At 47.5% G+C, this 12074-nt stretch overlaps 1 protein-coding gene across 7 annotated transcripts in view; it reads left to right on the forward strand.

The window, feature by feature from the left end:
* LOC137418418 (E3 ubiquitin/ISG15 ligase TRIM25-like) overlaps window positions 1-12074 on the forward strand; it is a 189338-nt gene that overhangs the window by 31873 nt on the left and 145391 nt on the right. For all 7 annotated transcript variants that reach the window (XM_078770815.1, XM_078770818.1, XM_078770820.1 and 4 more), the window contains 2 exons: window positions 9227-9460; window positions 10424-10446. In XM_078770815.1, coding sequence (XP_078626941.1) covers window positions 9227-9460; window positions 10424-10446 — 257 coding nt within the window. The remainder of the gene's footprint in view (window positions 1-9226; window positions 9461-10423; window positions 10447-12074) is intronic.

Below are 12074 nucleotides of genomic sequence, written 5' to 3' on the forward strand. Positions count from 1 at the left end.
CTGGAGTGTGGCTCGTACCGAGCGATAAAGTTAATGGAGTATGGAATGAAGGTATTGGAAATGGTGTTGGAGAGGAGGATAAGGAAGAAAGTGAAGATTGACGATGGCTCTTGGCATTGACGAAGCAGCCCAAACGGTCACCCCACCACATCCAGCTTGGTCTCTTGGCACTATACAATCTTCGTTGTCGGCTTCATGCACTTGTCTGCGCACTCAGATGCGGCCATATTGACGATAGACCAGAAAACTAGACTCGTCACTGAAGATCACGTGATTCCAGTGTCCTGGCTGCCATTGGCGGTGCTCTCTGGCCCACTACAGTCGGCGCTGGCGGTGTTGTCTGGTCAGACGTGGCTTTCTCAGGGTACGCCTGGCACGATAGCCTGCTTGAACCAGTCGTTGGTTGACTAGCCTTCTGGATACAGGCACATTTGTCAGTTGCTGCCACTCAGCCCTAAGCCGATTAGCTGACTTGGTATGGCCATTGCGGACTAACCAGTGCAGCTGGCGATCATCCCTCCTTGTGGTTCTGCGGGGACGTCCTGACCTCGGTATTGGAGTAGGGATACCCCTCTGAGCATTCCGTTTCAGGATCTTTGACACCTGACCTTGAGTGATGCCATACTCCCGAGCAATAGCATGCTGTTTCATGCCGGAATTTCGTAATGCCACCACTAAATGACAAACAGCATTGTCGAGTTGACGGACCATCTCCAGGGGAAGCGGCAATAACTTTTGTAGATTTGCAGCGGTTGTTTTCCACTAATACAGAACGCAACAACCGTTATATACCTGATTGTGAAGCCAATCGTCAAATGTACCTGTCCATACGTTTTGTCACACCACCTGTGATATAATCCTGTTATTGACTTCTTACTGCGACAGACAATCAGTGACACTGGTTCTTTTAACAAATAAATCACCGAAGCGTAAAAGAAACTCACCAGATTGATAAACCGAGTTCAGAAAGTAAACCCAAGTCAAGAAAGAAAAAAAAATCCATATTAAATGCCAAGTCTGTATATTTATATTGTTACGGATCTGGGATGACGGCGCTCCCCTTGCCAAGGGGGGGGGTTAACCCCTTGTCCTTTATACTGGCCGTCGCCGATCCTGAGGGTATGACGTCACGCCTGGTCAGCGCTGGGTAGGGTATTAGGCCTATCCATCCTATGACCTAAGTACCAGTGCCTTCCGGGACGCAAGGAAACACCCCCGCCCGTGCCGCAGTGTAATTTGATTGGTTGCGCCGAGTGAGCGAACTGCGGGGTGGGCCGTTAACAATGACTAACCCGATTGCGGAGCTTTGGCAGAAATCGCACCACAGGAACTCAATTGGGAAATCATTAAAGCGATCGGATGTGAATGAAAACCAAAGTGAAGGAGGAACAGGTATTTATTATTATTATTTACACAACCAAAGAAACCAAAGGAGAAGGAAAGAAACGAAAGTAATTTACAGAAGAAGAAGAAGACACAGTGCAATCCTTATAACAAGCTTACTTATACCCCAGACAACACAAAGGACAGACGACAGGCAGACTCACACGAATGGGGAATGAAGGCAGGAACGAATGGCTGGAAGAGAAGGTGGGACCACAGGGCTGGATGAGGTTCAGGTCCGTGCAAGCGGCAGGGCTGGAGGTCCGAGGATCGCGGCACGACGTCGCGGTTTTCGTGCACGCCCTTGTTCATTGGAGGTTGGTTCCGGCAGTTGCCGTCGGTGTTGGTTGGTATGGCGAGCACGCTCTGGATCCTCTGCACGTCTCCGCCTCCTGCGTCCTCGAAGCTCCTTCAACACCCATGGAACTCTTGTACGGTTTCTCTCCCGTGTGAATTAGTCTGTGTCTATTTAAAGTTGAAGAACAAAGACCTTCAAACACACGGAACACTTGTGTGGCTGCTCTCCCTCGGGACTCTCCTCACTCGTCTCGTCCAGCGCACCTCCCTCAGAACTCAGGTGGGGGATCCTCGCAACGGGTTATAGAGGCCACACCCTCAAATCTTCACGAACCTCTTGATCGTTCTCTCTCCGCCCTCTCAAGCCAAACCCACTCATTCTCGGTTGGTTGATCGTGGCTGGCTGACTCCTCCTCTTGATGACGATGGGCGGGCCACGCCCTTCTTCCCCGAGTTAGAGCACATGGCAATGGCGGTGAATGCAGTTGGTAATGGAGGTAATGCAGTTGGCAATGGAGGCAATGCAGTTGGTACTGGTGTTTTGGGGCAATTGAAAGGGGATTCTACCTTATTTCATTTGATGCAACGCAAGATTAACTCGTGGACACAGAGCCTTACCTGAGACATATAATAATGAGATAACTATTGAGGGAAGCCTATTATTTGCTACGTGATGCGATGGACTAACTAAGGTGCAAACAATTAACAGCCAATTAAGCGGAAATGTACATAGGAAATTTACTACTAAATTGACAAAGTGAAGGTTCTAAAAACCGTAACACAGCACCCTAATTCCTCACGGCACGGCTCGGGCCGACAAAACTTTAACTTAGTGTGACACTCAGGTGTAATTCCCTCTACAATTAATCTGACCCTGAGTGTGACAGTTTTAAAACACAAATAAATATGTCCCGCTATTAAGTTGCACCCTACCTAACAGATTCACGCTCACAGGATAACCAAATTGCGGAATTAATTCTCAAACTAAACATGAATGGCGGGGAGCATTATTTACAAGTTACACTATTTTGGCTATTTACAAAACGCAGCCCAGGACCTGTGATTTCTTTTGGGAAACAAAAAGAAAATCCTGTGGGAGGGAGGATAGAGACAGCATGCACTGCATCGACGCACCAGCACCAATAAACACCAAAGCACCATAAAGCACCAATCAACACAATCAGCATGAAAAGCACCATCCAGTGCTCATTTCACACATGTCATCACATTTCAATAATAACAAACTGATGACTCTATTCTCAGCTCCTGCTCTGCTGGCCGATGTTCTTCTTGATGTTGTCTTTCTTGCTCTTCTTACTTGCTGCCTATTTGCAAAGATAAAAAGGCACACAACGCGTCCATCTTTTTATTTATGGCCAACAGGGGCCGACTTTGGGTGGTTCACCTGTATGGCTTGGTACCACCTCACCGAGGTCTGCAAGCAATATCTTGGGCCATCGTGGCCGGTCCCAGCAGAGGGGCCATGCCACAAAACTTGTGGTCCATAAGTGGTGCTTGGCCACAGTACTGTGGTCCATATGGTGGTGCGCGGCCACAACAACGTGGTCCATAAAGTGGTGCATCGATGCAGGCAGCTAGTTGCGGGGATTCGGGCACACAATGGCGGACTCCCGCACGCTCCCCCTCAGTGCCCAGAGAGCACGATCCATGGGTCGGGGAAGGAAGACAGAGATGCAGCGTTAGCAAGGGGTAAGGTCACAAGGGTACACATCAACAAAGGTAATGCAAGGTGAGGTGCGCATGGGAGCGAGCTGAGAAAGTTCGTCCCTAGCGTTCGTCACCCCACCTGTCACCTACTCCACCCTTGCCCCTTACCCAGTATTTACAAACAATTTACAAATTCGTCACTACCGTCACGTCTTCCCCATATCTCCTAATACCAAATTCGTCATCACAATCCCACTAACCAAATTTGCCATCATCCAAATTCTTCATCAATTCCTCATAAGGAGGAAGAGATGGAACATCAAGCACAATGTCACACCCACATCATGATGCGTCTCACATTTCCAAAACATTTGCACAAAAAAACAAACATGGGATGGTGTGTAGTTCGGTCGTCACCTCAGGTGAGCGGCTGCAGATGGTGCGAGGAGATTTCAATCCTATCTACTTCGTAAATGACATAAACACACTTTACACTACCTGGGGTCTTTCCCTGCCAATCCATTGGCTATCTTACTCTATGCGGTTCTAAAAACCACTTCCCATTGACCAAACTGTGGTGCTCATCAATATGGGGTCTGACTCCCCCGATTCAACTCCCTGTGCCTTTGCACAATTTCGGGGCTGAGTCGTGTGGCTCCCCTAACAGGTCTACTTACCTGTGCGCCTCCGCCACTGAAGTTGTCTCCCGGGCTTGCCTAGCTCCTCACCCTACCTATCTAACTGGGGAAGGCCCTCCCTGGCACTTACCCCCTCGGTGCCCTCTCTGGCACAGGGCTACCCGGGTCCGTCCTCCGGATCCACAGGCCCCATCCACAACTCTAACGGCTCCCAGAGCCACCTGCGGCCTCACCTGGCCGACATCCTAACAGTGGCGGAGCGCCCAACCAATCATCCCTCTAGCAGGCCACACGCCCAGACATTTTCACGTCACTAATGCACCCATCCAAACACCATTCTTCCCCATGCACCACAGATGCCAATATCCAACCACAATTTACGTATACCCTCTACCTAACTCTTAAACTACCCTCCCCGTGTATTCGTGATAGGGGTCCGTCCTCCCCATACACTCCCTTCGCACCAACCACTCCACTCCACATTTTCCATCATACTCACTCCACACCATCCATTCCATACTCCATACCAGCTATTCAACCATTCTCCATACACCTGTTCACTCACTTGCACACCTGGTGCTTCCTGCACCCTCCTTCCTCCCAACCCACTTTTCACCATACACTTCCAACTCTCCTAACCATTGCCTCAGGCACCCAAATTCTCCCACGCTCATGCACACATCTTCCCCGAGCATTGCCCCTCGATTCCTCATTTCAATATGCTCACCAGCATGCACAACTGCATCATCTGAACTACCTGGTATCCTTCTAACTTGGTGCTCCCCGTCTTCCCTTTAAACTAAGCACATACCACGTCATTAACAACCATTCTAACCTCTCTACGTCCCTGACTACCTGTACAATGTCCCTACTTACCGCTACCGTTACCTATTGTCATTCCTCTAGATCCCTGTACAATTATCCAAACCCTTCCTCGGCGAGCTTACACTGCCAAAACCCCATAACCTGTGCTCATGTGCCTGGGTGTGAGGGATGGCAGAGTTGCCATCCCACCACATCGGGCATCTCCCACTATAAATTTTTGCCCATCCAATTTTTCTGCCAATCAAAATTTGCCAATCACTGCCAATCATTTTTGCCCATCAAATTTGCCAATCATTACTGCCAATCCTATTCACTATCCCCAATTTCGAATCGAAACACTATCATCATCACAGTCCGCTATATCTGAGCCTCTCGGTACGTCATGACATCATTAAAACTCGGCTTCGCAAAGCCGAGCAACGAATGCGGGTGGTTCGTCTACCGTGGGTTGAGTCCGTCCGGCATTCGGTTCAAGGGAGGCGGTTTGCTCGGGCCGAGATTCCACGCACCATCTCGGCGCGGAGCCTTTCGGTCTTGCCCGGCCGGAACGCCACAACCACAAGGGGGCACCGCTCCGGTCCCTCCTACCTGCCCTTGAACCGGACCGGTCGCCTTGCCCAGCAAGGCCCGGACTCGACCGTGCGGGGCAGGGCAAGGCCCGGATCGTGCGCGACGCTCCGAAGAGGAGCGACGCAGCACCGACCCACGCTGGGCATCGCATCCAACAAAGCGCACCGCACACCGAGTGCTCGCGTTGGCTATCCGTCGCCCTAAACGCTGCCCCGGTCCACGTCGATGCTCCCCAGACATGCTCACACCACTCGTTCCTTTTTACACTCACCAAACCCCGCGGCTCAGCGCCTCTCATGCATTCCACACACTCCATCCATTCCACCACTGCACCCTCTGTTACACACCACACCTCTCGTGCACATTCTCCCGGTACGTACTCCATACCACTCATGGGGTTGCCCTCTTGCATCCACCCACTTACGTGCTCCGATGTGCTCTCTCGCACCTGTGCTACCACCAACTCAGGTGTGCCTCCTCGCACACGCTCAACCATTCCAAGTGTGCATTCTCGCACCCGCTCCACCACCAACTCACTCTCCGTGTCACACTCTGTGCACTTACGCTCTGACGTGCCTTCTCGCTCGCACTCAGTATCACTTTCATCACCGCACGTACACTCTGTATCGCTCTCACTCTGTCGCATTCATTCTCACTTCCACACTCTGTGACACATTCACTCTCCGACGCACACTTTTTCCTCACATGCGTGCCATTTCCACTCACACAGCGCCCAACGGACCTCCCACAAACGCCCGCGGTACGCTGGGATCCCAAGCGCGCGAAAATTCTTTTCACGCCAAACATCCTCCTGCAAAACCTCTTAACACCATATACCACCTTACTCACCCTTGGGATCCTCCTCTCCACGCGCACCTGCAAATCTTTATAAGGATTAGCAAGTACGGCATCAGGATGTGAACTCAGACTTTGCACATTATCCATCACTTTCCCCGATTTCATTCCTATCTCTGCCTTCTCTTCAATTTCAATTCCAACTATTTCTTTTTCTTTGTTCACCTCGACAACCGCTGGCTTTATTAAAATTCCCTCTTCCACCTCAGCGGTCGCCGGCTTCCCCACATCCCGGGTCGCGATTTCTACCCCGGTCCAGTTACCTGTGCCTTGCTCCGACTTGCTCAACCTGCGCTCCTCGACCCGCGTTACCTCGTCGTGCACCCGTGTGCCCCTCCCGCTCAACCTGCAGTTAACCTCCCTCTCGGCCTCCCTTATCTCATATGCGGCTTGCCCCCTCGCCAACCCCTCATTAATTTATTTGGCTTGGCCAATTATGCTCCCCAGTTTGTCCCTTAATCTGCTTCCGAATCCCTCCAATTTGCTTCCTAACTTGTTCCCTACTCCTCCAAATTTGCTGTTTAATCCCTCACATTTGTTGTCTAAACCCTCAAATTTGGCTTCTAGCCCCCCAATTTGATTTTCTAATCACTCCCCCATTCTGTTTTCCAATCCTCCAATTTGGTTTCCCATGTCATTCCTCAATTGCTCACCCGTCTTGACCATAAGGGCCTCCATTTGTATCATAAAGAGGTTCAAATCCACCGGTGCTGTGGGTGCGGCTGCCGCAACCCCGTGCGAGGCGCCATTTTGAGCGCCCGAAACCTCGTGCGCGAGGCCGCCATCCTGTGCGCCTGAAACCTCCGCTACCCAATGCGTATTGCCTTCCTCCCGCATTACTCCCACCTCCTCCCTGGGGTCCTGGGTTGACTCTAAACCCTCTCCTAGCTCCCCTACTGGCATCCGGTCGCCTTGATTATCCATGGCACGATTTTAATTTCGATATTAATAAAAATTTTGGCCGCTCCAAATTTTGACCAAATTTTTCCAGATATAAAACATTTGGTTCGGGCTTCAAATCCCACTCCCAGACACCAATTGTTATGGATCTGGGACGACGGTGCTCCCCTTGCCAAGGGGGGGTTAACCGCTTGTCCTTTATACTGGCCGTCGCCGATCCTGAGGGTATGACGTCACGCCCGGTCAGCGCTCGGTAGGGTATTAGGCCTATCCGTCCTATGACCTAAGTACCAGCACCTTCCGGGACGCAAGGAAACACCCCCGCCCGTGCCGCAGTGTAATTTGATTGGTTGCGCCGAGCGAGTGAACTGCGGCGCGGGCCGTTAACAATGACAAACCCAATTGCGGAGCTTTGGCCGAAATCGCACCACAGGAACTCAATTGGGAAATCACTAAAGTGATCGGATGTGAATGAAAACCAAAGTGAAGGAGGAACAGGTATTTATTATTATTATTTACACAACCAAATAAACCAAAGGAGAAGGAAATAAACGAAAGTAATTTACAGAAGAAGAAGAAGAAGACACAGGTCAATCCTTATAACAAGCTTACTTATACCCCAGACAACACAAAGGATGGATGACAGGCAGACTCACACGAATGGGGAATGAAGGCAGGAACGAATGGCTGGAAGAGAAGGTGGGACCACAGGGCTGGATGAGGTTCCGGTCCGTGCAAACGGCAGGGCTGGAGGTCCGAGGATTGCCCCAAAACGCCAGTACCAACTGCATTGCCAACTGCATTACCTCCATTACCAACTGCATTCACCGCCATTGCCATGTGCTCCAACTCGGGGAAGAAGGGCGTGGCCCACCCATCGCACGACATCACGGTTTTCGTGCACGCCCTTGTTCGTTGGAGGTTGGTTCCGGCAGTTGCCGTCGGTGTTGGTTGGTACGGCGAGCATGCTCCGGATCCTCTGCATGTCTCCGCCTCCTGCGTCCTCGAAACTCCTTCAACACCCACGGAACTCTTGTATGGTTTCTCTCCCGTGTGAATTAGTCTGTGGCTATTTAAAGTTGAAGAATGAAGACCTTCAAACACACGGAACACTTGTGCGGCTTCTCTCCCTCGGGACTCTCCTCACTCGTCTCGTCCAGCGCACCTCCCTCAGAACTCAGGTGGGGGCTCCTCGCAACGGGTTATATAGGCCACACCCTCAAATCTTCACGAACCTCTTGATCGTTCTCTCTCCGCCCTCTCAAGCCAAACCCACTCATTCTCGGTTGGTTGATCGGGGCTGGCTGACTCCTCCTCTTGATGACGATGGGTGGGCCACGCCCTTCTTCCCCGAGTTGGAGCACATGGCAATGGCGGTGAATGCAGTTGGTAATGGAGGTAATGCAGTTGGCAATGGAGGCAATGCAGTTGGTACTGGCGTTTTGGGGCAATTGAAAGAGGATTCTACCTTATTTCATTTGATGCAACGCAAGATGAACTAGTGGACACAGAGCCTTACCTGAGACATATAATAATGAGATAACTATTGAGGGAAGCCTATTATTTGCTATGTGATGCGATGGACTAACTAAGGTGCAAACAATTAACAGCCAATTAAGGGGAAATGTACATAGGAAATTTACTACTAAATTTACAAAGTGAAGGTTCTAAAAACCGTAACTATATGTATATATATATATATATATATATATATATATATATATATATATATATATATATATATATATATATATATATATATATATAGATAAAAACAAGTGTTGAGTTCAGCCAAGCACTCCTGTCACTGTCAGGCTATGGCTCAACATCCTTCTTCCTGTTCTCTCAACTGTCCATTATTACCTCTCTGACCATATTTTAGTCCCAGAAAGAGTGGGTATTTACTCAAATAAAAGTTAAAATCCTTTGCTTTGTAGATGAGAGTGCCCACTTCATTTTACCTTCAAAATTTACTCCTGGTACCAGTGATCTGATCCTATCAGCCATAATCCATTGTACCTTTTGTTAGATTCTACATTTTCTCAGTCTCTTCTTGATTTTGGAATAATTCAAACAATTATTCCTCCCAGTACTCCAGCAGAGATGCTGAGGACAGTTTGGAGGAGAAGCGGAGGTTGGTGTGCCAATTTGTGAATGAATCTGTGGATCTGATGAAGAGTGAAATAAACAAGAGGAAAATGGAGAAGCTTTCTCTTCTTGGGAAGCAGAGGGAGAAACTGGAGCAGCAGATGGAGGATCTACGTCAAGGAAAATCCACAATGGACACAGCACTCCAGGATCTGGAGGCCATTTCCTTTCTGCAGGTGTGGTTTATCGTAAACGTATTGCAAAAGTTTTACTGTTTAAAATATATTGTTTCGGGGGAGTCTGTCACTATTCAAGTATAAGCTTTTAGTTGAGGCCTTGTTTCATGTCACGGTCAATGGTAAAGGTGCAGTATACGATACAACGGTTCAAAAATGATTAAATAAATTGACTAGAAAGGTGAGTGAATGCATTTCCAGGTGTGTTTATGTCATCATGAAGTGAGATTTAGGTTTTATCACAATGAAGGTTTGGGATGAGAGTGAGTTCATGTCATGGTCTCCAAAGCAGTGATACAGCACGACTACCTGGTCACTGTTGAGGGTTTCAATCATTTCATCCAAGGATTTTATCCAAGGGATGCTCATGTGGACCTCCAGGTACCATGACATCATGGCTCTCATCATGTGCTGGATCATCGCGATTATTTTGGTTTATCCAGTGCCATGTTTATCCAGGTAGTCAAAGTTGCCTGTGTGTATCCACCTGGAGAACATTAGAATGAATTATGGTCAAACAACTACTTCACATAATTTGTTCCTGAACAATTCAATGTTGTTCATGTGAATACTGTTCGGGTTACAGATTTACCTTATCGCGTGTTTTCACCAAAGGGAAGTGAAGTACTGTTTCAAAATTAAAATCAAATTTATCTTTTCCTTTTCAAATTGAAAACATCTTTGGTTTATTACCCAATGCACGCGAAGCCTCCATCTCTTAAACTGTGACTCAATGCCGTCATAATGCAGTGTCTATGGTGATCAATATTGCCTCAGGAACACTAAACACCTGGATATTTTTAATGACGATCTTTAAAATCATCTTTTTATTAAAATTGAAGAACGTAAATGAACACTGTGTGGGGTATCGTGTTCTGTGAACTCTCTCGTATTTAATAAATAAAAACAAACATTCATTCATTCAAATATCTGGATCTCATTCTTTGTTTTCTTCCTTTTCAGGCTTCCAAGGACCTGCTAAAAAGGTGAAACTGCATTGGTATCCGACACGTTATCAGCACATCCTGATGTTTTTGACCCTGCTCACCTTCTTCTCTCCATGTCCATCTGTGATCTGTGCTCACCTTCTTCCCTCCATGTCCCTCCATGATCTCTGCTCACCTTTTCTCTCAATGTCTGTCCATGATCTCTGCTCACCTTCTTCTCTCCATGATCTCTGCTCACCTTAGTCTCTCCATGTCCCTCTATTATTTCTGCTCACCTTCTTCTTCAACTGCTCTTTCTAATTATTCCTCATTCCCTTCCAAACCATTTCTAAAGATAATTCATAAAACACCTTACCCCACACTGTCTTGAGAAAAGGGCATGGAAGGGTCTTTTCAACTCTTGGTTTGCGTTTCCAAGCACGATCTACATTTCTTTGTCTGAATCGCGATATTTTCCAAGGTTGAAAGTGTGAGCGTCAAATTTGATTGGTCAATATAGTGGAAATTTGCGTTTCTCCAAATACTGTTAAACTGGAGGTTTTTGGAAGTGCCAACAAGGGGATTTGTTTTCGACAGTGTTCAAAATATAAAACACAAGCTGAAGTACCCAGCGTTGCTCGGGGAAATTCATGTAAGGTGAATATTAAAATATAATATGTATTTTGAAATATTAATGGGTGCCAATTTGATTGATACAGCTGCATGAAGAAGTGAATGTATTTTATTTGCCAGATGTAGGGTGCCCCTTTACATGAACTTTTCGAGAGCATTACTTGGTTCCTCCTAAGAACACAAGGATACTCCAGCATGCACACGAGATTTTTTTGAATGTCCCTTCTTTTCTATAGTTTGCCACATGGCACATATGATATAGAGGGGCCTTTTCTATACCCATGCCATTTTTCCCCAAGAATGCTTGTTATCTTTACACTCATCAACTTTCACAATGAACATCTCACCCAGCAAACGTTGCAAAGTCAGAGAAAATAAACAATTTCTTACATATGGAATCATAGGTATGCAAGTGTTATCCATGCATGGAACGCAATACACTGTCTAACAGTACACGACAAGTGCTTCAATAGATAGTGTACATCAACATGAATTACAAAGAGATTGATGGACATTGGACATGGTTTACAACATTTGAACCTGGATACATGAATTACATGGAGATCGATGGACAATGGACAAAGACATGGTTTATAACATTTGAACCTGGCTTCTCTGCGTCTTGTCCGAGGACCTCAGATGGGAACACCAACAGATGGTAACAAACATTACTTCTGAGAATGGTGTTGTCCCATGTCCTGCCACAAACACCTTGTTGGATTATTCTCACCAAGGTCTTGTCTCTGCAGACAGATGGTTTTCTATCCCATCACTTCGGAACTTGTCCTTTGTTCTGTCCATCTCCTGTCAGGAAGCCGAGTCCAGGACCAACTGACTCACCAAGTCTGCTTCTTGCCTCGTGCTCTTCATCTCATCTTTCAGCATGTCATTCATCATTGATTTATTCTTTCCCCAAAGCACACCTCATTCTCTCCAACCCTCACCGACACTCTCTTTCCATCCTGTTCATCGTTTTTTTTCTGCCTGTTTACTTCATTCTCGATTAGGCTCCTCTGGAATCGAGACTTCTGAATAAAAATACAAATTATTCCACA

The sequence above is a fragment of the Myxine glutinosa genome, chromosome 1, assembly GCF_964187855.1.
Source record: "Myxine glutinosa chromosome 1, kmMyxGlut1.1, whole genome shotgun sequence".
Lineage (NCBI taxonomy): Eukaryota > Metazoa > Chordata > Myxini > Myxiniformes > Myxinidae > Myxine > Myxine glutinosa.